This window comes from Anarrhichthys ocellatus, unplaced genomic scaffold, assembly GCF_004355925.1.
Source record: "Anarrhichthys ocellatus isolate YVR2014 unplaced genomic scaffold, GSC_Weel_1.0 scaffold21, whole genome shotgun sequence".
Lineage (NCBI taxonomy): Eukaryota > Metazoa > Chordata > Actinopteri > Perciformes > Anarhichadidae > Anarrhichthys > Anarrhichthys ocellatus.
The window spans coordinates 5,146,623-5,174,316 of record NW_022280051.1 but is presented as its reverse complement, the minus strand read 5'-3'; the positions used below and the strand labels follow the sequence as shown (position 1 = coordinate 5,174,316).

Sequence of the window (27,694 nt, the reverse complement as noted above, 5' to 3'; positions counted from 1 at the left end):
CAGTCTGCCTACGTGGAAAATTCACACTGAATGATCTGACACAGGAAATGCTAAAAAAAGACCCACACAAGTTTTTTTTTCACTTTGCAATTTCAATGTTTTTGCACCTCCATCTCAGCTTCTTCACGCAGAAGCAAAGTGAAGGTAAAAATACACGAAATGGAACAATGGAACGACTGTAATATTTAATATATTCATGCAAAAAAAAAACAATAGAAAACCAGTAATTGGGTTTCAGTGAGCATGCAGAGTTTGATACTTGTGCTAAATTAACTGGATTTGCACCAGAGCTTCTCAACATGGAGCAGCTGGAGACTAGATAGAGCTGGAGCTTCAGCGTTTGATATGATTTGTAATAGAAAACAGATTCAATTTCCTCCCCTCGTGTAAAGATATTCTTAGATCCACATGAGGACTTGACAGCTTCCTGAGAGAACAGTTGTGTTTTAAATGAGAGAGGTAGAAAACAGTAGAAAAATGTATTAAATGCTGATTTAGAACACGAGACACTGAACGCCACAGAAACCCTCAAAGATGTTCTTTAAAAATATGGATTGTAATAACCCGAGCTGGCTCGCCGTCTCCTTAAGGACTCGTCCCTTTGCTCGGCGAGCACGCCTTCAACTTCCTCCACGCTCAAGTGTGAGGATTGTAAATGTGCTGGAGCTTCAGCTCAACAGCTAATCAGCTCAACAGCTAATCAGCTCTCTCTAAAGGATATAGGAAAACGCAAAATTGTCTGTATTTGTTGCATCGGTGCAGGTGGAGGAATTATTGGGGTTTTTAAGGTACATCAAATCTCCCCTCGAGCCCTAAAAACACTGACACTGGATCTGCACATTTGGGTGAAATTGCATTGACATTTCTAACAGGAACTGACTCCAGGTTACATTTTTTCCTTCGCCCTCCGGTGTCATATTGATCTGTGTGGCTCATGCGGTGTGTCATCAATCAAAGCGTCTCGTATCCGTCATATCAGGAGACGTTGACCGACCTGTACCACAGTTTTAATCAGACTAAATTGATCCCAGATGTTGTTATCAGCCTCATCTGAATCTGACGACCCGTAATTAACAACACCAAAATGGAAAATTGATAATGGACTTCGGTAAAAGAACAGAAGATTGTGAGAGAGTGACCTGGTGCGTATGTGTGAATGCATTAATAAGAACATTTAGAATTACAATCAGAGACAATGAGCTGATTATATCACGACGATCCTGTCATATTCGCAGGTACATCACAAGAGAAAACACAAAATTTGGAATTTAAGGTTTTTAATTTGACTCCTTTAAACGGGTTTGAGGACTTTAATGCTTTATGATGAGTTGACGATCGGTCTGCCGTCTCTTAGTCGAATAATCGGTCGTTTTGTTCTTCGTCCACTAAGACTTCTTCAGTCGATAAGTCATTTTCACGCTTTTTCATGCTGAATAACTTATTTCAAAGAAACTTCTGAGCACATCTCTGGTGAAACACAAGATTTAAAGCGATGCTTTTGTTGGACTCTTTGCGGAGAAACTCAGTTTTACAGATCTGTCAATTTAATTCGACTGATTGATGAGTCTAATTAAAGGATCGCATGTTCCTCTGCAGGTTGAAAAAACCGTCTAAAACACTATTTGGATAATGTTTTAAATCCATTGAGTCATGAAGCTATAAGCTGTTTCTTTAGAATCAACAACAGATATATTTTATGAGTTTATCCGACTGTGAAAATATAAATCTGCAAAGTAAGCAAAAAAACTACAGCAGGCACATAAATTGTAGAGGAGTAAAAAGTATTTGTGCAGTATATTCCCATCCATACGTGAGCGAAGTGCAGTACTTCAAGCTGTGCAGAATAAATGCTTATAGTTAACGTTCACCTTTGGAGTTTGACCCGATCGTCCCCTGGTCAGTGAGTGGATTATCACCAACAATAATCTCATGTCGTCCTATCACTGTGTGTGTGTGTGTGTGTGTGTGTGTGTGTGTGTGCGCGTGTGTGTGTGTGCTTAGGCCTTAGGGGCAGGGCTGTCAGTAATGTGAGACCCGGCCCGTGTTGATGGTCGGGGGGTTCGTCTCTGGAAGGTCGATGAGACTCCTCTTCTTCACTGCGTCAGGGAAATCTAAAACCCTCTCTGGAGTCACAGACGACACGTTGCACGAATAACAAACTACTGCGAGACGCTTCTGGCTGATCCTAAACTTTCGTTCAATATTAGATATCGGAGCGTCAGCGTCGTCGAAGTTAACTTTCTGACTGAACTAAACTGAAAGTCTTTTATTTGACTAAGCACAAATTGAAAATGTGCATCAAAACATGTGGATGGAAACTCACATTTACTCACATTACTTGTTTGATCTGACCAACAGTCCAAAACCCCGAAAATATTCAAACCAGAATTAGATAAAAAAAGATGCAAATCATCAGAAAGCTGGAACTACAAGATGTCGGCCATTGTTCTCCAATAAAAGAGCTGATGAATCTGACAATCGCCTAATTGTTTAGACTGACAGAACTTTATATTATGAGCCTCTACTATTGGACTCTAAAGCTTGAAGAGTACACATATAATCAGAGGTACTACAATATATACACCTTACGTAAATACTAGTATCTATGAATGTGATGATTGCAATACTTTCTTACCTTAAAATATGAAATAATATATCAAATGAAAGCAGAAAAGTTACATTTACTTTAGTTTTTCACATAAAAATACTGTATCTACTGACACTATTGACAATCCAGATCATATAAAATATACTGTATTTATGATGTATTGTGCATGATGAGTACTTTTACTTTTGTTGCTTTGTGATAATACTTATGTAGTTTGTGTTTTACTTGAGTAGAGGACCTGTGTACTTCAATACGAGTTATTTATGTATCTCAAACACTTCATTATTTCTTATTTCTCCGGTTTCCACTCGGCGAAGACGTCCAGATGTTTAACAGAAGACAATCATCACACTCTATTTGTGTGTACGTGTGTGTGTATACGCACACAGTATATTTTCCACTTAATGTGTGTTTCTCTGCTCATGAACTGGCCTGTTTTTTTGTCACCTGACAAGATTCAAATTAAAAACTCAACCTGCTCCTGGCGGGTAAATTACATGTTCTACACTTTGTCGTATTTAAATGTTGCTGTTATCTTTCTGCTCTCAAATAAGCCGACTCATTTCCTGTTGTATCTCCGCTCCGTATCGTCAACTGCTGCACAGCCGTGTCACAGTTTAGTAATGCATCACCTCTGTGCATGCAAGGGTGTGTGTGTGTGTGTGTGTGTGTGTGTGTGTGTGTGTGTGTGTGGTTAGCAGCTCGAAGGTGTGTGTGTGTGGTTATCAGCTCGAAGGTGTGTGTGTGTGTGTGTGTGTGAGACTGTAAAAACACTGAGTGGTGGGTTTATAGTAATCCATGTGCTGGTATGCAATATGAATGTGCAGAGAAGACGGGAGGGGGTCGTGTGTGTAAAAAGATGGAGGAGGAGTGTGTGTGTGTGTGTGTGTGTGTGTGTGTGTGTGTGTGTGTGGGGGGGGGGGGGGCAGCAGCTGGTTGGCTGCTGGGCTGGTTTCCATGGCAACGTGTGCAAAAAAAACAAAGAGCCGAGCCTCCGTCCCTCAGTCCTGTATCGATGCTCTGTACAAAAGAATAACACTTTACAATTACATGCACTCTTCTTTGTCTCTTATTAATCCGTCTCATAACTCAAAAACTGATTTCAAAATAAATAAATAAACTAACCGGCATTGTAGATATTAAAATATGGGTTTTAATAATAGATGCAGACTCTCGTCATCGGTCTAATTGTGCGAGAATAAGATCTCGTCTGAATTCATATTCTCCACAGGACTGATGTTCTTGCTGCTCATATTCAGCGGGAGGATTCATTTGGTGCAACGCACGGGGAAACCCACCAGAAGGCCTCCTGCGGTTCTGCTCACAAACGTATCGTTCAGTAGGTTTGAAACACCACCGACGTCACAGAGGAAGTGATATCAACCCTCAGACCTGCAGACGAAGTACCTCCGCCTGCAAAGACAGAGTTTGACTGTTTACGTTGAAATATCTGATTGTATTATTCAAACGAAGGCCCCGTCTACACGCAGACAGATATATGTTAAACTAAACAAAGACATGCTTCGGAAACTCTTTCCCCACCTTCTCAGAGTCTTCATTGGCAGAATTCTGTTCCTGAAAAGTCACGAGATCGTCTGAATATTTCGTATAACAAGCGATTAATAAATCATCGCCTTGTATTGTAAAGTGACTCTGAGCAGCAGCTCCACCTCGTATGAGTCGACTTTTGTTTTCAACCATAGCACCAGATGTAACATTTGTACAAATAAAGACATAATTAGCTAATGCTTTATTAGTTGCTAACCGCCAAAAGGAAAATAAGCTCACTAAGCACGCTCAGACTCTTCTTCTCTGGTGATTGAGTTACGGTTGATGTCGATTTTTTTAACGCCACCTACAGGCCCGGCTAGCGTTTGGAGTCGTTTCTGCGTTCTAGTGTGGACAGAGTTTCATTTTAAAATGATTGTATACCTGTAGACTGGGCCTTAATGACCCCTCAACAGGTCCTGCTTTAAGAAACTCTGCTGCACAGACCAGCTTTGTTAAAAAGAAAACACAGAACCAATCTGTTAAAACATCATCAAAGTTTAAATAAATGTGCAAAATGATGTTTGAAGTTTAATTAAATCAGGAGTGAGTCTTGGTAAAGGGGAGAAACAGCGTGTGGGAGTGAATTATTCATCTAATTGTCAATGTACTCAGTGGAAGATGTAACACTAAAAAGATTAAGGTTCTGAGGTTTTGGATATTTTCCAACATTAAATCTGTTTTGCAGGCTGGTTGGCGTTCTGTATGGTTAACTGATGGCACACTGAACATGCTAAACAGAATAAAGGTTTAAAGGTTGACACCGGCGTTGTGGAGCCTTGAGCTGCCTCATGCGCTGCATGCAGCAGGTTGCTGTTGGCAGGAAACCTGATGGATTGCTTCACATTGCAGAAGAGAGAAGAAAAAGGGAGCCGCCGATCTCTGCAAACTAAAGAAAACACCTGCAGATATTTTTGGAAAACATCACTATTAATAAATAACAAGATAGAAGGAGGAGAAAACCAACCGGTTTCGTGGAAAATGTGGCACAGAACATTACTAATAGGGTTTCTGGGAAGTCGTTCCTTTCCTGCATTGACTATTTTGCAGTAGCTGCACACAGTTCCAGGGAAATGAAACGCTGCCAGCGCATAGATTTTTCTCCAGCACTTCTTCATATTGTGCAGCTGCAACACATTCGCTGCCAACATTATTCACAGGGTTACTCCAATAATCCGGCATATGGCTGAAACCACCAGCAAAAAGAAATTATCTATGATACACATTCAAAATAATTTAAATCCCAAAAGAAGATTTCTTTCAGCTCATAGTTGAGGTTGAAATTCAAAGCAGTTTCAAAACATCTAGTACACGACGGGCGCCGAGCCAAGAATAATATTTGGCTCTTAAAGGAACTTCTGTTCTGTTTCGCACAGAGAAACAGAACTCCCATGAAACACTGCTGTGTCCACTGGTGGAGTACAGAATAGGACAGGAGAGGACAGACCAGGGGGATGCTGCAATAGTAGAGTATAAGACATTAGAGAGCAGTGGAGGACAATAAATACTAGTACATCAGTTCATTAGAGGACAATAGAGGACAGAAAAAGACAGCAGAGGACAGTGAAATACAAAAAAAAGGACAGTACAGGTTAGTAAAGTCCAGTAGAAGACAGGAAATGACAGTACAGGACATCATAGTAAAGTATAAGACAGTGGAGGACATTACATGACAGTTCAGTACAGTACAAGACAGTAAATGAAGAGTAAAAGACAGTAAAAGACTGTTCTTTGAAGTAAAAGACAGTACAGGGCAGTAGAAATACAATAGAAGGCAGTAAATGACAGTGGAGGACAACAGAAGACAGCTCAGTAAAGTAAAAGACAGAAAACGACAGCACAGGACAGTAAGACATCTCAGTGATGTAAAGATGGTACGAGGCAGTAAAGGACAGTAAAAGACAATACAATAAAAGACAGTAAATACAATGTAACATACACCAACAGGACCAACATGGCCGTCTGCTGTTTTCCTGACTGTTTATATTGAGAGCATCCTAATTCTTCTTCTTCTTGGGTTTAAACTGTAACTGTCATCATGACTCATGACGGATTCTTTCTGTGTTTTATGTGCAGAAGTGAAACAATTACACTCAATTTAAAAACCCTTCAACGTGCTCAACACGTCACAGGAAGAGTGAAAAAGTGTGACCTCACCAACACCATACACACACACACACACACACACACACACACACACACAATTCCTTCCTTTTACTGCTGTAAAATTTCAAATAAAATATCTAAATCGAGCTACATTACTGAGTGAATGACATGATGGATGTGACGTCCAGGCACAAATTTAAAAGAGTATACGGGCGAACGTGATTGGCAGCCGAGCATCTGCTGCTGCGTTATCTGCACTTAAGAGCAGCTAATCTCCTGGTTTCTGATTGGCTGAGGAGGCCGACGGCGCTCTCTGCCTCCGAACGGGATGGATGGATGAATAAACAGATAGATGGAGGGATGGAGAGATGAACGGGCCTCTAATGATGCCCAACATAACCGTCACAGATTGCTGACAAGTCATATTGTAAACATAAGTTTAATAAATGTTACTTTAATTCTGAGCAATGTTTCAGTTTGGAACATTTAACTATTATTAGATTTTCCTCCCGGCATCACTGGCACAGCTTTCCTAAAATTCACCCACCTATGAGTATCCACTGCAAACAATAAGGTCATAACACGAACACTGGCACCTCCTGGTGGAAGGAAGTACAACATATTACATCTATTATGTATTGAACAGTACTTTAAAACTGTAGAAAATTCATGTTTCTAAGATATTCAACTCTAAAACCTTTTTCTTTTTATATTAGAGAAAACTGCCGGAGCAGCTGAGATTATTTCACCTGTTTTTCTTTCGTTTTTTTTTATTTAAATCCACTTGTTTCAAGTATTTTTTTTAATTAAATGTAATTTTTTTGCTACTAGTGCAAACATCTGTCTTGTTTTGTTGTTGTTCAAATATGCAAAAACTAATTTTATTGTTTCTCTTGATTAAAAATAAGCTTTGAAGACCAAATACTAGACTAAAACACATTTTTCAACATGGTTTTCCACATGTTTTGTAGGTATAATGATATAATAATATAAGACACTACAAGGGTTAGACATGCATAACATTATGCAATGCAATCTAACAGCAGTGCATTAATAAAAACACCTTGTTGAAGTTTATAATGTGAAATTTCTGTTGAATATATACTGTAATTGATGAGTCAAAAATATGTTTTCTGGAGAGAAAAAAGGCGTATTTCCTCTCAAAATGGAGTTTTAGAAGAAAAAGATGAGATGTCATGTATGATTCAGCAAGCAACACCTTTCCACTGAAGTTCATCTTCAAATGTCACGTTCACAGACACCAAAACTACCATATGACTCAGCATCCAAAAGCAGAAAAAAATCTATATTATCACTGCCGGTTGTTTTAGTTGTAGAATGAAACTACTTCACAAGATAGACTAATGTCTTGTTGTTCTTACTATTTAAAATAGTACTAACCTACTTTTTGTTGCTTATGTGCACGTTGAACTAAGAAGTGCATTAAAAAACACTTCAGCTCTGATTTCCCCTCATCTAAGCTCACTGAATGAGTCCTGTAAATCCTACTTCTTTGTTGTTCCATGAAGCAGTTTCACTTTACACGTTGGTGCTCAGTGATGCGTTCATTGTCTCCTCGGTTATTGCAGATGCTGAATTCAATTTGTTCAAAAAACATTGAAATTGAAGTATTTTAGAAAACTAAATGACACTGAGCTGTAGCACAAGCAGGGATTAGGTTTAGAAAATGTACCTATAATATTTTTAGTTATTGTGGATTTTCTACTTGTTTACGTAGTTAATAGTCTTTACTGTTTTATTACTTATTTACTTATTTAATAATACTTGTTTTGATCTTGTTTTTTTACTATGTCTCTTGTTTGCACTATACTGTATGCTGCTGTAATCCTGTAAATATTCCCACTGCGGGACTAATAAAGATCTTATTTTATCTTAAATATATCTACGTCGACATCTAATAGCAAACACAAACTTAAAGCTCTGCACCTCCTTAAACATGTCCCATCTAGCTCACGATGCCCTGGTAAAACATCCCCCTTCCTTTGTTATTTCTCCTTATTCAACACCATTTTGACCATTTGTTTGAGATAGTCCTCAATATTCCGACCGCCTTTGAAGGCCTCATGGTATCACGGTTAAATGCTCCGTCTCCGCGTCCTCCGGTCTGTCTGCAGAGTGTCCGGATGGAGAGCAGCTTCTGTCGGCCAACACTAAACCTTCACTGCTCTCTCACAGGTTAGTGCGACTTTAACTCATTTTAACTGAGCTGTTGTTTAATAAAGCATGCATTTGATACCTTCGATACTGAATTAAGGACATAAAAACAACAGAAACGGCTGCACGTGTCTTTGACATTTAGCGGTTTCTATTGTAGTGCTCTATATTGTTTTGTTCTATATTGTCTCTTTGTTGAGTTGATTGTTATGTTCTGCAGTATCGCTGAGAGATCACATATTCACTTCCTAATAATTAAGTAAAAGTAAATAAAAATACTCTATTACAAGGTCCTGCAATCAAAATAGTACCTGAAGTATGGAGGTATTATCAGCTACATGTACTTATTAAAAAGTAAAAGTACTCATTGTGCAACAGAGTGACTCCTAAACTCTGCAAAGTAACTACAGCTGTCAAATAAATGTAGTGGAGTAAAATACAGTTAAATACAGTGATGCACAAGGACAGGTGTCATACCATGAAGTACACCAAAACTGTGCAAAAGTATAGTACTTGAGTCAATCTAATTAGTTACATTACAGTTTTGCAAGTAAACGTAGCATCCAGCATAATTTAAACTACTTTATATACATTCTGGATGTTAAATCAATCAGAATGCATAACATGTTATAACCAGATTAGACGTGTGTGTGTGTGTGTGTGTGTGTAAAATTGTAAAAGACTCTGCAAAGTAACTTGTAACGGCTGTCAAATACTGTAAATGTAGAAGAAAAGTGTCATATCTGTACTTTAAGTTACATTCCCACACTGCAAATCAAACAGCACTTCAGCATCTTTAAGTCATTTCATAAAAACAATGAGATCAGAACACATTTGTATCTTGTGAAGGAGAAAAGACTTTAATCCGATTCAGTCTCAGTACTTTCGTTAAATGGCCTCTTTTCACGGTACGAACGTGGCCTAATTTTAAACTAATTTTAAGATAGTTCATTAACGAGAGGCTGTCGAGGGTCACATCCTCTGTGTGTGTGTGCTACGGTCTATCTTTGAACGAGAGACCACTTCAGGGACGCTCGGGGCGTCTGAGCTCCCGTCACAGTGGCAGCTACAGTCAAAGGCTTCTGTCACAGACATGGACCTCCTGTCAACAACAACAACAAACACCCTCCTCCTCCTCCTCCTCCTCTTCTCTTGGCTACTTCAAAAAGCTTTGGTGCACACACACACACACACACACACACAGAGCTTTGATGGTACAGAGGGGTCAGGTGTGAGGCTCGTTTTGACTTTGCCCTCCCTCATGAAAGCTTTGTTGAAAGGTCTCCCGGTGTACTTGACCTTCCTTGTATCTCCACCCGTGTGTTTGAGGATTGAGGTGGCATTTTGAGCACCCATGGGTGGGTTCTGCATTAAAAAGCGAATCCACCTCCCACATAAAAAAAACTCAGGATGTAATAAAAGTCTTGTTTATTCCCTCTGAAAGAGATCAACAGTCAGCAGACGGCTCCTGTTCAGTATCAAATAAAGTCCAGCTCACTGGAATAAAACGTTGTAATTAATTAAAAAGCCTTTGTTTACGTCCTGACGTGTGGAAAAGCCCATTACACTCCACCAGCAGCCGACTCACAGCGTAAAGATCAGCAGCTTGTTTTTTAACAATAAACTCTGTGTTGGCCCCGTCTAAATCCTCTTACGCTTAAAGTCCGGCTACTTCATGAGGAAGAAAGAGGGCATAGATGGTCTAATCCTATTAGCACGTCACCACATCAGCTCCAAAGCACGACAGTATTTGGTCGCTTTTATATTGTGTTACATCTAATTATGTGAGCTTCGTACTTCACACTATATGTGCCAGAAACCTCAACGGTCCAGATCAGTTTTAAAACAAGTGTATTCGACAATGCAGCAGATGTTTTCTGCAACAGTGTTCAGAGCTTGAAGAGCATCGTATTTATAGTTCCACTGATTTCTTTGAAGATTAGATCTTTATTGATTCCGCACCCACGACAAAGAAAGAGGAGGAGTCAGAGAAGCAAAGGAAAAGACAAGAAACGAGTAAAATACAAATAAAACAACATATCTGCATGCACCACACCTTTTGATAATAAAGATATGTGCATGAAGGATACACATGGTGTGTGGCATTGTACTAGGAAATATATAATATATATATATAAATATAGGATGAAGGAAACATGAAGCAGATGGAACAAAAATAATCCATACTAAATATTTAGTAAACCCTTTTTTCTTTTAAATCGTTGAATTCTACAGCTTCACTTGTATTAACTTAGTTGCGCTACTAGCGGGACACTTGTATATTTATATTATATATTCATAAATGAAACATCACAACAGAGCAGCTCAGACTCGAAGGCTCTACTGAGAGACTTCTGATTTATATGCGATTACATCGACGTTGTTCTTTTACATGTTAGTCACCTTGTAAGGTAAGGTAAAGTAAGATGAAGGTTTGAGGTCTAAGTTTAGTGTTTCTAATTGTGTCTCAACCTCAGTCGATAGATTAATGACGAACCTGAAAGTACAATCTGTCACCATAAACAAGCAGTCAATTTAAAGTGACAGGTCTTTTAATACAGGAAGCAACTGTCAATACGAATAAATCAAAGTTAATAATGTTTTATGATGCAGATAAAAGTTTGTTTACATCAGTAATGTTGTAAGAACAGCAGTACGATCGGCTTAAATACATATAGGGACTGTAAATCAAGTGATATTAAATATATTACAATAATCAGGAGCGATAAGGGAGTCTTTTCCATCAGGTCCATATTTTACTTTACATATTTAACTACCGACTTTTATTCAGTTTGTCAAAATGCATCAATTTTTTAAACGTTCAGCTCCTCTGCCCACCTTCTCAAAATGTAGTTCTCTGTTGTTTCTGGTTGGAGTGTTTGCTGCAGCCCCACTGAAGGAGACAGGAAGTGTGGTCACATCGTCACAAGTCAAAAGGCTCCGGAAGTCAAACTCCTGTTACCTCCTGTTCATGAACGCAGCGCTGAACAACAGGTTCAAACGGCACAGGAGGCTGCAGCGCTGCACATTTCAAATGTTTGAATGTGTGTTGGTGGGAGGGGCGTGTGTGTGTGTGTGTGTGTGTGTGTGTTTATGTAAATTAGATTTTATAAGCAAAAACAAAGTATAATTGAAACCATCCCTAAAAAACTGGACCTAAAACAGATAAAACAAGGCTGCAGCTGTGTCTCACTTTCACTCTTCATGATTTCATTATCAGTATCTCGGAAAAAAATGACTGAATGAAAAATAAAACTGCCTGAATGATCAGAAATGAAAGAGATTCTTAAATAGTAGGAACAAAAAGTGAGAAAGCAGCTCTGACAAACGCTCATAAAACAAACAAAAAGTTGGCTACTTCAGCCAGTAGCCTTCTAGTGCTGTGTTATTTCTGTATAATATAAAATCAGCAACTACTTTATTTATATATTAACATTTAACTTATTGTCACGTGTGAATATTTGCTGGTTTTCTTTCTCGTCTGTTATTTAATTGGATACTTTGGAGAAAGTTTTAGGACTTCGGTCTCAATTTCCCAAACAATTGAACAAGGCAGGGACACATTTCATCTGGACTACCTGCCAACATGTAGCATAAACCTCGTAGGATCAGTATTTACAGTATTTACAGGACCTGAAGTACGGAATTATGACAGAACTTGAGTTTAAAAGCCCAAATAGGTGTCTCTTAGAGGTTAAGCTTATCCATACAACCAATCAGACCAATCAGCAAGATTAGAGACGCAAATAAGTACATTTATTCACCACTGGATTTACTTCCACTTTCTGGAAACCAAAACAAAGATGAATCCACCTGTGGACTGTGCTTCTTACGTCTCTCTGTCTGCTGACTCAGGGTCAGTGAGGTTCACAGGAAAGAAGGTGACTCGCCTCTGACCATCATGACAGCAAGTATTGCAGACTCAGGCGCATGCAGTCGCATATTCCTGAACTGCGTTTAGTGTTTCAGCTCTATTAATAGTCACCTCGCAGCCTCTTTCTCCACCACCGACACACACACACACACACACACACACAGCTCTCCGACCGGCCTCAAATATCACATCGACCGTCACCAAGTGGAAGACTTTGCCATCAAAACTGGTGCAGGAGAGGCAATGTGAGTGGTTGCTGTAGTTATAGTGTGTTGATCACACAAAGAGATTATATTTATTAGAGATTATCTTTTTATTTTCATAAAGGTGCTCAAAAAGGTTTCTGCCACCACGTGTGACAGCTGCTGTTTACCAGTCCTGAAGGTATGGGGGGGGGTATTTTAGCTGTGTTCAGGTTCAGAGGGTTGCTTTGGGTTTCTGGGTGTAAACAAGGCTCCTCAAACACTGGGGATGAGACTTGTCTCCATGTGGGGAGACGTTTGGTTTCTGATTTAGTTGAAAACGCTGAGCGGACTAAGTTTTTGAGGGGAAACTCGCTCTGAGCTTGTGGTTACGGTGTCACGGGTGATGAAACATCTCTCTCTTTGTCTCTTCCTCTCACAGGTTGTTTAAATCGTCAAGGGCGTAAAACAGCAAACCCTCCTCCTCCTCCTCCCTACCAGACTCTTCTCGAGGAGAAAAGTGTCAGTCGGCGTGTGCTGAAGTGGAGGAAAGGTGGCCGACAGCGACACCGAATCTGAGAACTCTCCTCACTTGAGAAGACGGCGTATTTCCTGGAGGTTTTTTTTGTGGATATTTGAAAACCTGCAGCCATGTCTCCTTTCCTGCGGATCGGGTTCTCCAAATTTGAGATGGATCCCGGTCTGGCCTACCTCGAAGAGGTGCTGAACCCGTACTGTGCCGTCTACATGAAGGAGGCCATCGACACAGGTTGGTGGCTGCTCGGGTTCATTTGTGTTAATTAATATAATATTTACAATGTTTATGTGATGTAAACAGGACAAAAGGTGGGTTATATCAGTAGTTTCCAAGATAACATCTTCAAATGTCTTCATTCGAGAAGCTGGAACCGAAGAATATTCAGCGTTTTTTGCTTGATAACTGCCTTAAACGATAAATGATGCCACCAGTCAGACCAATATCTCAGCATGTGTTGACCTTTTATTGATAATCAGTTGTGGTCTAATCAGCGTTGTTTGATTCTAATGTGCTGATAGTTGATTCATAGTAGAATGATCAACACAGCAGCACTGTAGCTGTCGGGGTCCATAGTTTTTAAATCCGTCCCCTTCACAAAGGTTTCTTGGTCAAAAAGCAATCGACCGACTGAGCATGCCGGTGTTTAAGAATTAGCCAATCAACGTCAGGGGCGGGACTAAACACTGTTGTCAAGCTGTGCGCCAAAAAACAAGCGGCTATGCATCGGTGTTGACTTAAAATGCCGTTAGATTCAAGATACGTTGGTCTCTAGTGACATACACACAGAAATCGGTTACAGTGGAGTCCATGCTCTTGTTTCCATTCACACATTTTATGCACATTTTGAAGTATCGCATTAGAGAAGCTGAATGGAAACGACAAAATTCTATAAAACGTCCTTAGTTGCGCAGAGAAGTCCTGAAGACCTCTCTCCATGTTTCTCTCATAGATGGTTAGAAGGCCAAGCCGACTTTTGTTTCTGGTGGTTCACGACTTCTTCTTCTACTGTTGACTGGCGGGTTAAAGCCACGCACAGCCGATAGCGCCAACTTCTGACCAAACGACGCCGTAGCCAAGTTTCTTCAAACGTTCAGTCTAAAAATGTGTTGCTGCTGTTCTGTGTCTTGTGTGATAGTTTAGTGAATATGAATCATAGTGAATATAAATATTTGTCACCGTGGGCTCTGGGAAATTGTGATTAGTTATTTTTATGACCAAAATAATAAAACTGAGGAAAATTACTGGCAAAGAAAAATGCTCTTTGGCTGCAACTCTAACTTCTTCATTCTGACAAACAAACACATTCAGTTGACTTGTATGATTTTAGAACCTACATGTACATGTAGACATATTCCATACATGCCTTTAAAAGATTGACAACACAACATTAATTCCATCCGGCTCATGGAAGCTTAAACGTTCGTCCCTGTGAGCACCATATGTTCACCGGCTCTTTCTCAGAAATATACTAATTCCTCTGCCACACAGGAAAACCATGCATTTCATGTTCAGCAGAGCAACAACAGTGGCTGTTTGGAATAAACATAGAAATGTAAAAGTAGCATCTTTAATTTTAGAATCAGCTATTTTGACTTTAATGTACTGGCCGTCACACAGTTTTAGTACCTGTAGCTGGAAAGTATATTTATCGCAGAAGTATTACACTAAAGATCTGAGGTTTAGGACGGCAGGCTCCCTGTAGAACTCAACATTATCCTTCAATTTGTAAGATCACAACTTTGGGAAACTTCCCAGCGTGATAACAGACTCAGAGCCGATGTCTTTGTTCTGCATCTGGCTATCTTTACCCGCCGGTGAATATGAGTGCAGCAGTGTGGAGCTAAAAACAGAGTGACTGAGAGGAAAGAGAAGGGCTCTGATGCTTCTTTTCCTCTGTGAAACCACAAGATGGTCCTGCAGAGAGAGGCCCCGTGTACTTCATTATTACACTACACTGACAACAACATCAAGTTTCATTTCACTTTTCACCTTTTCTTCATGCTTGGAAACACTGGAGACTTGCAGGAGATGATACTATTTGTGTATCAGCCGCGCTTTATTTGTGTTTTTAACGGAGCTGTGTCCGCCATTATTGTAGCTTCTTCTTGGAAGCATGCGTACAATCTGTGCCCTACGATTTTATAGGAGGGTGATGCCTGGAAAAGTCAGAAACACTCTCAACCCAGAGGGCAGCGCCTCTGCAGAAACACACGCAGCCTTATGAGTCATACGGATTATTATTTCTGTACATTGCTTTTGAGGAAAATCCTTCTAATCCTGCCTTTAAAGTACTGAAAGTAAAAGTACTTATTATGCAGAATGGCCCATTTCAGATTCATCTATATTACCACACCCAAATATAACTGGTGGGGATTACTTTATGGCCTGCTGGGTAGCTCAGCCTATAATAATGTATCATAATATATTAGTTGATTCATATTTTTTACTATTTCTTACATTTCACATTTATTTGTCAAATAAATGTAGTGGAATTAAAAGAACAATATTTGTCTCTGAGTCGTGGTGGAGAAGAAGTATAAAGTTAAATAAAATGGAAAAGTACAAGTACCTTATAATTGCACTTACAGTACAGTCAAGTACAGCTTGAGTAAATGTACTTAGTTACATTTTTCATGTTTGCTCGCTGGCACCACGCTGAGTTTGTGAACTTAAGAGCTGATGATGAATCTCCCACCGGACACTGTGGCTCACTGCGGCTGATTTCATCTTCAAATGAAAGAGATGGAAAGCTTCAACAAACAGCTTTTCTTTTGAAGTCCTCCACAAAGTCTCTTTTAATTTATTTCTTTGACTCGGCTAAGCATGAAGTCGTAAGCAGAACTGCAGCATTAGAGGATCGCCACGTCATTTAGTTTTCATGGTTGTGTTTTTAAAATATAAAGTAAGCGTCACGATTGGCCGAAAGCATCCTTTGGTCCCAAAAACACTCCTCCCCGTAGACTTACATCAGGAAGGAGACGTTTGTAACTGAGCAGATCATTTAGTTTGACACAAATCAACTTCCCAGTACGGAACACCGGAATAGTCCTTGTTGAAACCACCCTGCTCCTTTATTAAGGGATGCCTTTTTATGCAAATGTGTCCCTCTGTAGCTGCTCTTATATTTCCACAAGCTTGTTCATAAACTCTTTCCCCTTGAAGAATATTGCTGGCAATATTCTATTTGTCAACAAAGTCCCATAAAAAGACAGAAAACCAATCATGCGTCAGTCTGTCTCTCAATACTTTGACTATTGGTTCGTACCGAAGACGTACACCTTTTAAAAATGGCTCACAAATATAAAGTTTGATTTTAATAAAAGGGTTAGATTTCCTAAAAAAGCTTTGTCACTGTAGTTTTTATCAAACCTTACTCAAACAGAAGGAAATAGTGCATTTACTGGGGACTAGTTTCAGCGGCGGATTAATCCACATTTGGTGCTGTAGTGAGTATTTGTGGCAGCAGAGCAGCTCATTCATGTGTTTTTAATGGATGGCACAGAGGAAGAAGATCTGTCATAGCATCAACACTTGTTAGTGGATACATTCATTGTTGGTTTCTTTTGGTTTGACGACAGTAAGAAAAATGTGCCGAGCCTTTTTAAGTGAACGTATCTGAAAGAAACAAAAAATGTGCCCTGTTTGTCTGTAGTTACGTGAGTAACTGATATTTCCTTCTTTTGTTTGCCTGACATGAAATACCCCCCCCCTCCTCCGTGTTAATGGAAAAACTCGTTGGACCGCTTGCTGCCGGAGTCAAACAGTGGGCCATTCTTAGTAAACTTCCACATTTAGATTGTAATAAGGCAAACCTGCACGCTGAGTCAAGCTGCTCGAGCTGCAAACGCTGCCAATAGACTTTCTGTAGATTTGAGTTTAGTGCGGATTCAGCGGATCAGGAGGAGCTCCAGCTGTGGTGTGTTTGTATACCTGAGCTGGTTCGAAAGGACGAAGCAATAACTTTGAATTTTAAACAACTCAAACAAACTCCAATTTAAGATATTTGATAACACGCCTACAGTTAAAAAGAGGAAGATGCTGCATGAGCGCACACTTGAGTCTTGATGCCACCTTCACAAAATAACGCAGGAACTGGCTGACACCAAAAGTGACACCTCTCTTGCTCGCTCTCTCGCTCTCTCTCTCTCTCTCTCTCTTTGAAAAGTGTAGCCTCTGTGTCTGGGGAGAAAGCAGACATATTTTCCTCTCTGGGTGCTTTAATCGGCACAGACAGCAGCTGGCAGAGCCTGTGAACGGACCGGCGATGAGCCGATGATGAAGGCCCGCAGATCACTTTGTGACAAGAGAAAAAGAAGCTTAGCGGGCTTTATTGTGGAGGCAGCACGGTGGCATGTGGCTGTTATGCAAGTGGACATGGGATGTTTCTACAGAGGAAAATCCGCAGATGTCAATTTTTCTATCCATGTGATGCGATAGAAAATCTCTGGACACTGTGAGGCGATGATCAGAACAATCTGCTGGCCAGGTAGTGAAAGATGGAATATTATTACCAATGGCAGCGGAGGAGAATATGACTGTGAAGTTATGACATCTTCAACATAAGAAAAACACATTTTAATGTAATAAAAGTCACAGATTTCAGCTGTAAATGACAGCTCTGGACCGCAGAAGAGCATCCAATCCCCTGAGAGTGACTCACTATACGTTTTTCCCAGACTAGAAGACGCTACTTAAACTGAAGTAAAAAGCGCATGTGTTAGGGACTATTTGCAGTGGCGGATTAATACACATTTAGTGCTCTAGTGGATCATTTTGAGTCTTGTGTAATGTCCATAATTGTGTCAGTTTTTCCATGAAGAAGATTTCATCAACGATTGTCAGTCGTTGGCGCTTCCTTCCTCCAGTTCTTTGTAATATCAGTTTTATAGATATATACAGAACATACACAGAAATATATCTGACTCTCGTGATGGTTTCATCTCGTCATAACTTGTAGCCTGCCAGTAACGAGAACACATTTCTTTTGCTGACGCAGAGGATTTCTACGTAGGTATTGAAGTGAAAGTCAAAGTGAAAATCACCCAGCGCAGCTTCCTTTTGATCTTATTTCCCGTATGCTGCCAAGAAAAAGCTCAAAGTAAAAAATAGTACTTTCTTTTATCTTGCTTTTTGTTGTTTTTTTCCCAGAAACGGGCCAAGTGTACAAGCAGAAGAAGCCCACCATGTACCCGCCATGGAACACCACGTTCGATGCCCACGTCCACCGCGGACGCATCATGCACGTGATGGTGAAGGACCGGACGGCCGAGCTGAAGTCAGAGTCCACGGTGGCTCTGGACTTGCTGGCAACGCGATGCAAGAAGGAGAACGGCAAGCTGGAGATCTGGGTGAGTGCAGCGGGACGGTTGTGTTGGTGTTGGTGCTGACGGACCAAAAAAAATGTCATAAGAGTAATTATCAGACCTTCAAAACGTATGGTTTTAACGTATTTCTTGGATAATACTGCACGAAATGTGTGAGCGTTGGTAAACGGATGTTTTGATATAGTTTAGCTCATATTCAACATGGTAATTGGTTGTTTTGGGGTGAAATATTCCTTTAAAATAGTAAAGAAACGTTGTCCTCAGGGCTTAAGACTCACCATTAGACTTTGTTCCCCCTGCCTCAGTCTCAACCCTCACTTCTTGTCATCTCTCCATCGTACACCATCTAATAAGGAAAACAATGCCCCAAATTTGGAGGTGGAGGGCCCCCTGACCCCCTTACAGAGGTTGAGTTTCACATCTATTCTCTCCCACTTCAGCCCGAGTTACTTCTTCATTAAATCCAGGATTTGGAGGCCATCTCTGCTCATGCTCATTACCCGGATCTTCCTCAATTTATTTTTAGTCAGAAACTAGACACAGATCACTTCTCGTGCACCAGATAATTCCTTTCCCTGGAAAGACTTTGCTTTGAGTGACACCAGAGGATTCACGCCAACTGTCTCTCATTCCAAACTAAGAAATCAAACAAAACAAAGTAAAACGGACGAATCGAATCAAATCAAATATATTCTGAATTTCCTCCACAGTCTGGTCCGCTGTCTCAAACATCTCAAACATCATTCTCTTATTCAGTTCACGCGTCATCATCCTGAATCCTTCCCTTTTCATTCCCAATGTCTTTCTCGTGAATTTCGGTCCTAAAGTGCTGCTTCTGTTTCTGTTTCTCTTTGTGTCAGCTGGAGCTGAAGCCACAGGGACGCCTGCTGATGGAGGCCAAATACTATCTGGAGAAAAGTGGTGAGTGGTTCAAAGCTTTATACCTCCAGCTGCTGCCCTTTACCATCACTTATAACAACTACAGTCTTGCCCAGCTGTACACATCTTGACAGAAAGTCCTGGCTCCACACGTTATTCTGCTGTAGAGGAAAAGACGCTCGTTTGTATTTCTTTAAACCAATCACAACCTTCTTGGGCGGCGCTAAGCTAAAGATGTAGGAACGTGAGATACGCGGTCAATGGCGGACTTGTATCAAAAGTCGACATCCCATGAATCAGACTATAATAACTATGATATACTGCAGCACAAAGGGTTTTGATATTGTCTGTATAGTCCTTCAAAACTCTCGTGTGAGAGTTTTAATCCCCCTCAGACTAATTACATTTTCTCAAACTATAAATAAGAACGTGGAGTCTCTGCAGGTCCTCGTGTGTGTGTGTGTGTGTGTGTGTGTGTGTGTGTGTGTGTGTGAGAGAGATCCCTTTCCCGGGTGCTTTCCTGACATTAACACCATACCGAGGCCTAAGAAGTCACTCCGAACTAAAAGGAAGAAGCTGTCTCATGTTTCTATTTATAGAGCCAGTAAATAGGAAATCGTTGCTCAGAACAACAGGTGGCACAGCAACCGGCACACTGCGGCAATTTGCTCTGTGGAACGTCCTCCAGAGCGGCATTCAATCTGTACCAAACACATAATACATCGTATATTGTATATTCATGTGGGCAGCCAAATATTCACCCACTGCGTTATGATTCAGCAGCATGCAGACATCTTTCTAAATAGATATTAAGCTTTTTTGCTTTCTATTCCTGGAATCAATCTCCCCAGAAATGTTGAAGTCTTTCATATGAAATAATAATAATATAATAAAAAGGCTAGAAAATGACAGAATCTGAGAAAAATGAAATCAATAATTATGAGAATCAGCTTTATTGGACGCGTAGGAAAACAAATCTACACAAAGATAAACAAAGTAAAACATAGAACTATTATGTGCACAGTAGGACAATCTAAAAGGGTTGAAAAGGCATTTCTCATTTCATCTCAGCTTCATGTCATGTCACATGACACTAGGCAAGTTCTTTTATGTTAAACTGCAAAAATAAGATCACAAAACATGGCTTCAACAGAGAAGACTGACTCATACTTAAGAGGTGGTTTAGACAAAGTGAAACTCTGACGTAGGAATCTAAATCAAGGTGTGAAACGTCTTCATGGCTGAGCTCAGGTCGTCCAGAGCAACAAGAAGTCTTTTCTTCTCTAACTAAAAACCGCCCGATGTGTTTCAGACGCTGCGGGTCAGAGCGAAGGAGACCAAGAGTCCGAACCAGAGAGGGAGGGTCTGTTCGCCCTCCATCAGCGGCGAGGTGCCATCAAACAGGCCAAAGTCCACGTTGTCAAATGCCACGAGTTCAGCGCCACGTTCTTCCCTCAACCGACCTTCTGCTCCGTCTGCAAAGAGTTCGTCTGGTGCGCAACGAACTCAGATATCAACTACACAAATGATCGTTTTCTGCATCCTCACATTAGTCATTTTAACCTGTTTTTATTCACTGCAGGGGTCTGAACAAGCAGGGCTACCAGTGCAGAGGTGAGTGTGACGTTATGTTTCCACTGACTGATGTCTTCTCTGCCCGTCTGCCTGCTCGTGTCTGACTCTGTCACCTTTGTGTCTTCTAGAGTGCAACGCAGCGATTCACAAAAAATGCATCGACAAAGTCATCGCTAAATGCACGGGTTCAGCCATCAACAGCAAAGAGACAATGGCGAGTTCCTGCCTCACAGACACGGGTTGTTCCACAGAAATGCCCTTATGCGTCATTACTATTGGATGTGTACGAGATTTGTAAACTCGTGGTTATAAACGCTTACTAGTCAGGTAGTAAGGGATCGCGACACCAGACATTCTTGTCTCGTCTTGTTTGCTGCTTTCATCTTCTCACTTCCTCGTCGGCCACATCATCCCGGCTGAGTTCATGTGCATGAAACCAACAGAGAATACAAAGCCTCATGTTGTAGTACGCAGAATAGAATAGAAAAGGACAAACCTGCCACCCACTGTTTGGATACAGGAAGTGATTCTGCTGCTGCTTTTGGCTTCGTCTGTATCCGAGATGAATCTGTCTGATGTGATGTTTGTGCTGCAGATCCACAAGGAGCGCTTCAAGATCGACATGCCCCACAGGTTTAAGGTCTACAACTACAAAAGTCCCACGTTCTGTGAACACTGCGGGACTCTGCTGTGGGGGCTCGCCAAGCAGGGGCTCAAATGTGAGGGTGAGAGGCGGGAGTTTTATGATTTATGTGGTTTTCATGCATCTTGTGTTGAGAAACTGGTTTTGTGAGGATTGGCCCGACACCTCGTACACACCTAGTTGCGTTGTGTTAACTGATGACACTATATATACCAATATAAATTATACGTACAGTGTGTCACAGTTGTAAGGCAGACTATGCAATAAGATTGTTTATATGCTCAAGCGTATATGTGCCGGTGTTCTACTCATATTACACTGAATCACAAATTTGCCTCACAGGTCTCTACCATCTGTCTGGAACACAACAGCTTCTATCGTTAGAGAAAATACAACACGAGAAAGAATCTGTCAAACTGTCAAACTTGCAGAAACACATCTTAACGTCCGCTTTAAAAGCGTTGTAGCAGCGCACGCATGAGAACATGTGGAGGTACAATCACTGACGTGTCCACCGGAATGATAACGCTGAGTTTCCTGTGCAGAATGCAGCATGAACGTCCATCACAAATGCCAGAAGAAAGTAGCCAACCTCTGTGGGGTCAACCAGAAGCTGATGGCTGAAGCTCTGGCAATCATCGAGAGCAAACAGCAGGTCGGACAAATAAATCCTCTGTTCTTTAATATTGTTTTAAATGTGAACATTTTCAGGAGTTGCTAAGAGACCTAAAGTATTTTTTATTAGCATGGTGTTACTGGTCCAACCACAAAGACAGTTTTAAGGGGTGTTTTAAGTGTTTGAAGATGGTGTAAATTTATTTTTTCAGAGGCTTTTTGCACCGAAATTTCGACTTTTGAACGGTTAACAAGATAAACTTCAGTCCTACCGTTTGCCTTCAGGCCAGAAGCACCAGAGACACGGACAGTGAGATCATCAGTCGAGAAGGTCCAGTAGGCGTCGGCCAGCAGGGAGTCGTCCGAGAGCCGTCCGGGTTAGTCACGGCTGCAGCAGCTACACCTGCAAACAAAGGTACGCACACACTAAACTCTCCGTCATCACTTCTTGATAGTTTTTTTCTATATTTATATTCATTTGTTTCCACATTCCTGCTTGCTGACCTGCAGAGCTGCAGGGCGTTTCATGGGACGGGCCGGCTGACGGGTCGATCCCTGAGGCGCGGTCGGACAAAGAGCCTCTGTACGCCGTTCCCAAGAAGGATCACCATCCCAAGTTCACCGTCGATGACTTCGTCCTGCACAAGATGCTCGGGAAGGGCAGCTTCGGCAAGGTACAGGAGAAGATCTGAAGAAGAAAAGCACAGGAAATGAAAGATAATTTCACCATTCTTTATGGAAGTTCTTACAGCTATGTCACGTTTTCATAGACAGCATATTTAGGTAGAGACTTGTTCCATTAGTTCGTCATAGAGCTTTCACACAGCACATTATGACTCTTGTAGTCAACACTTCTTTCTGCTGCAAAACCCACAGAAAACCACAAGCTGATTGTTGCTTTGATGTCAGTTGTGGCAAATCGTCATGTGTCACGAAAAGTGGGTGGCAACTGTCGAGCCGCAGAAACATTTTACATGTTCCTGCCGTGTTTCCAGGTGTTTTTGGCCGAGCTGAAGAAGAGCGGGGAGTTTTATGCGGTGAAGGTTCTGAAGAAGGACGTGGTGCTGATGGACGACGACGTGGAGTGCACCATGGTGGAGAGGAGGGTCCTCTCGTTAGCCTGGGAGAACCCTTTCCTCACACACCTTCACTGCACCTTCCAGACCAAGGTAAGAACCACGGACGCTCATCTGTGGACCGAGACCTCCTCAGCAGGCCCTGACCTCTCTGCTTTGTGTGCAGGAGAACCTGTTCTTCGTGATGGAGTACCTGAATGGAGGCGATCTCATGTTCCACATCCAGTACTGCCACAAGTTTGACGTGCACAGAACCACGTATGTATCCCGTATGACATATTTAACGTGTTGAATATGTTTCTGCAGTGTCCGAAAGTCACTTTTTGATTTACTCCTTGATTTCGTTTTTTTGTGTTTTCCTTTGAAAGCCAGCAACACGTGTAGATTCCTGCGTGTTACAGGCATACGATCTTTTGATAAACTAAGTTTAGGAAAAGATCATCGTTCGGGTTAAAATAACTACAGTTGCCGTTGCCGTAACCATCTAAAACGTTTGTTTACTCCACTGCTTTACAGAAGTGACTCACCCCATGTTTGTTTTTTTCTGCAGCTTCTATGCAGCTGAAATCATCTGTGGGCTCCAGTTCCTGCACTCTAAAGGAATCATTTACAGGTAGAGTCTCAGTGTCAGCCAGAAACTAAACAAAAGCAAAGAAACAGGCCAGACGGAGAGCTGCTCCTGCTGACCTCCTCGTGTTCCTCTGTAGGGATCTGAAGCTGGACAACGTGCTGCTGGACTCCGAGGGTCACATAAAGATAGCAGACTTCGGCATGTGTAAGGAGAACATGCAGGAGCAGTCACGGACCGCCACCTTCTGTGGGACGCCCGACTACATCGCTCCCGAGGTGACAACACACACACACCTATATATTTATACACGAACATAGATTCATCTTTCAGTTATTAGCTCAAGAGACCATAACGGAAATATAGACTGATGTGATCCAAACGTTTCCAATAACTCCAGAGCGTTGTTCAAAAGTCAACATTTATTGAAACAAATTCACAACATGTTTTTTTATCTCATGAAATATTCTGTTTCAGTCTGGACTTTTTCAAAAACAACATTTTCACAGCGGTAGAATTAGCGGTACACTCCTGTATTAACGAGGCGGTCTAGCAGCATAAATACCATTTACATAAAAAGGTTGATCTTTGTCCCCTTTATGGCGACAGACACTCGATGTTTGACGGTATGTTTTAACTGTATCAGATCCTGCTGGGGCAGAAGTACAACAGCTCGGTGGACTGGTGGTCGTTCGGGGTGCTGCTGTACGAGATGCTGATCGGTCAGTCTCCGTTCCACGGCAGCGACGAAGAGCAGCTGTTTCAGTCCATACGGACGGACAACCCCCCTTACCCCCGCTGGCTCACCAAAGACGCCAAGGACATTCTGATTAAGGTGAGACGCTCAGTGTGTCTGAATGGTTGCATCAAGGGAACCAAACTAATTCATCTCTAGAAGCAGAAATTAGAAAATAAAATGTGACATAGCCTCTTGGCAAACTCTGGCATATTTAAAGCAATGTTTGCTAATGTGCGCTGTAAAATAAACTAATAACAATAAACTAAAAATAAGAGAAAAACTGAGCTCAAAAGTACAAGTTAACCTTTTTACGACTACAAACTGTAACTCTTTAAGCCATCAAGGAAAACACAACACTTTAACTTCATTAGCAGAAGAAGAAAAAGTACTTGGGCACCGTTGATTTCTGGGAAATGTAGTACAGAAACACACACACCAATGAATATTTAAATATGTTAATAAAATAAAAATGACTCCATTGTGCGTCTGTGCTGCAGTTGTTTGTGAGGGAGCCCGAGGAGCGACTGGGAGTGAAGGGAAACATCCGAGAGCACAACTTCTTCAGCAGCACCGACTGGCCCGCCCTGGAACAACGGAAGGTGGCGCCGCCCTTCAGGCCAACTCTAGTAAGTACACTCACAGCTGGTGCACAGCGTGGTCTCACGTTTTCACCCACATTTGGAGGGCCGGATCTTTTTTATGCTAGCTGCAGATTTTAAAGAGTATAACCCAATGTCAGCTTCGAGCCACGAGTAGATTCAGTATCTTAACAGGTAAATTTAACAATAATTTCAGTCCTTTTGGGAGCAAAAATGCAAAAGAAATGTGTCTTGATCCAGCTTCTCAAATGCGTTTCTTTGTCTAGTGTGATAATGAACTGAGTTTTGGACAGCGGGTCGGATAAAACAACACATCACCTTTGATTTATGGGTTATTATGAAACTATTTTTGGACATTTTACAGACCAAAACGATTGATGGAGACAGTAACTGGCAGGTGAATCAATGTAAAAAGTACTTGTTGGTAGTATTGCTACATTCTTTGATGGCTAATGATGAACATGTTTAACTGAATTCATGGTATTACATCTATTCATGGAGGAAAATAAAAGACATTCATCTGTGTATCATAACAGATTGGGAGACTGTTAATAGCAGACCACCTCAAGGTGTCACTCAGACAGAAACAGGACATTCTGATGTAGCATTTCAAAATAAAAGCCCTTCAAAATCTCATTCATGAGCTAACTTCAAATGGTGCATAGTTACAAAATAATTTCACTTCAGGTTGAATCATTATTGTACTTGTATTGACAGACGTCGCCCAGTGACTGCAGCAACTTCGACAAAGAGTTCATCAACGAGAAGCCTCGGCTGTCGTGTGCCGACCGGACGCTCATCAACAGCGTTGACCAGACGATGTTCAGAAACTTCTCCTTCGTGAACCCGGGGATGACTCGCGTCGCAGCGCGCTGACCGCCGGACCGACAACCTACTACCTTACGGAACGACGCAAGTCTCAACCAGCTCTCACTGGAACCGGAAGAAAAAAGACTTTTGACCGTGAATGTCACAAACTGTATCCGTCAACATGATGAGAACCACTACGGGGGGGGGGGTTAGGGTTGAAGGCGCACACTGTGATGGGATCTTGTCTCTCGTCTTTTCCGTCTCTCGCTCTCAATTATTTTAAATTTAAATAAAACAAAAACATTTCTGCAAATCAACAACATACCGTAAGTCCATTTTAAGGACTCACATAAAATGTGTTGAATACATAATAGCATAGAATCCCATCTTAAAGTACTTAACCCCCTGAACTTGCCTCCGTGCTTATCAGGGTGTGTTTATCAATAGAGCATGAACTTGCTGTGCCTCGTAATATTTTATTAAGTTAATTTCTTCAAGTAAAGAAACCAGATTACATCTATTGTTACCTATTCCACAGCGTAAAAAGTCTTTTCAGCCCTTTGTGTAAATAAATGTAATTCTGTTGATGTTAGCAGGTTTTTGTTTACGTGTTTTCGTATCGTACCTCAGGAGTTTTTATTAATGCGGTAATTTAGATCAGGTACTAAGATCGGCTGTGTACTGTAGTTTTTATTGTTCTCTTCTTGTGAATCATGAACAATAAAATATGTGGTTTTTTTAGACTGCTGTTTCTGATTAAAACAAGCTAAAAGGTTAAAGTTCATCACATTTATTATCACAAAAAGCCTTTAAGTCCATAAAGCAGAACTGCTTAATAATTTGCAAGTTGCCCACAATGCAACTAGAAATAATATGCATGCCGAATTATTCTTAACACATTGACATGTGCAATGAAGTACATTATTTTGTTGTTAAAATCTGTATTCTCCCCTTAAATATAGTACATCTACCACGGAGCATGACAGTTCCAAAGGACACGGACACATTTCGTTGCTGCACCTTATTCCGTTGCTTTGCTGTCTCACCGTCAGCGGCTCCGGTTCAGTCGGAGAGTAGAAACGAGTCCCGCTGAGCTGAAACACACCGACAGCCCTGCAGAGTAAACTACGAGCCATGTTTGTTTATAATCGTCGCTTCGCCGTCCCACACTCACTTCCGGGTTGCGTTGACGTCACAGGCACGTAAGGGCGACGTAAGACGAAACAAGGAAGTCAGAAATTCAAACAGTTCTATGTATTTTAATTTATTGGAGAAAAAAAAAATCCATGTACAACTTTAAGATTTGGTCCAAAAATATAAAAATTAGTTAGTTATTAATTAATAATATTACTATTAGCGTAGTATACACGCTGGTGTATGTAAATACATTGCTTTTCTTTCTCCACTTCCTGTTTTGTCCATCACACGACTAGTTTGTAATATATAAAATCTTAATTTGTAAAGTAACTAAAGCTGTCAGATAAATGTAGTGGAGTATTGGAGTGAAATCCAAAATCCCCTCTCGGATTTGACTCGGATCTGTCTGTGTTGTTGACATATGTGTTGATATGTCAACAACCAGAATTTTGAACCCGGCTTTATCCAAAGTTCAGATTTGTGTTCTGCCAACTAGCACATATTTATTAAGATAATACCTCGTTGTAAAACCATTGATCAGGGATGTGCTGAAGTTCACATCATGGAGAATAAAACAATAATAATGATTATTATAGTTTTGCAGTGCCTTACACTTTAATTAAAATAATAACTTTAAAGAGAAAAAGTGACATCACGTTTTTGAGAATTATCTTATTATTATAAAGTGTAACAATTCG

The 27,694-nt window shown here is 40.9% G+C and overlaps 1 protein-coding gene and 1 long non-coding RNA gene across 3 annotated transcripts; one reads left to right on the top strand and one right to left on the bottom strand.

The window, feature by feature from the left end:
- Positions 1–8,374: 8,374 nt before the first annotated feature.
- prkcq (protein kinase C, theta) lies at positions 8,375–27,279 on the top strand. Its single transcript, XM_031858930.1, has 18 exons — positions 8,375–8,458; positions 12,936–13,262; positions 18,180–18,379; positions 19,216–19,276; positions 20,547–20,727; positions 20,817–20,848; positions 20,938–21,023; positions 21,405–21,534; positions 21,998–22,107; positions 22,353–22,482; positions 22,578–22,741; positions 23,063–23,236; positions 23,310–23,401; positions 23,694–23,756; positions 23,851–23,989; positions 24,358–24,546; positions 24,948–25,076; positions 25,767–27,279. The coding sequence occupies exons 2-18, from the start codon at positions 13,145–13,147 to the stop codon at positions 25,923–25,925; spliced, it is 2,157 nt and encodes a 718-aa protein (XP_031714790.1). The 5' UTR covers positions 8,375–8,458; positions 12,936–13,144; the 3' UTR covers positions 25,926–27,279.
- LOC116389877 (uncharacterized) lies at positions 16,478–27,018 on the bottom strand. 2 transcript variants are annotated; one of them, XR_004213132.1, is made up of 3 exons: positions 26,880–27,018; positions 22,572–22,755; positions 16,478–22,470 (listed from the first exon to the last, which is right to left on the bottom strand). It is a non-coding gene; the product is annotated as an uncharacterized LOC116389877 (long non-coding RNA). The 2 variants fall into 2 exon arrangements; XR_004213133.1 differs by having other exon boundaries at positions 26,906–27,018.
- Positions 27,280–27,694: the final 415 nt, after the last annotated feature.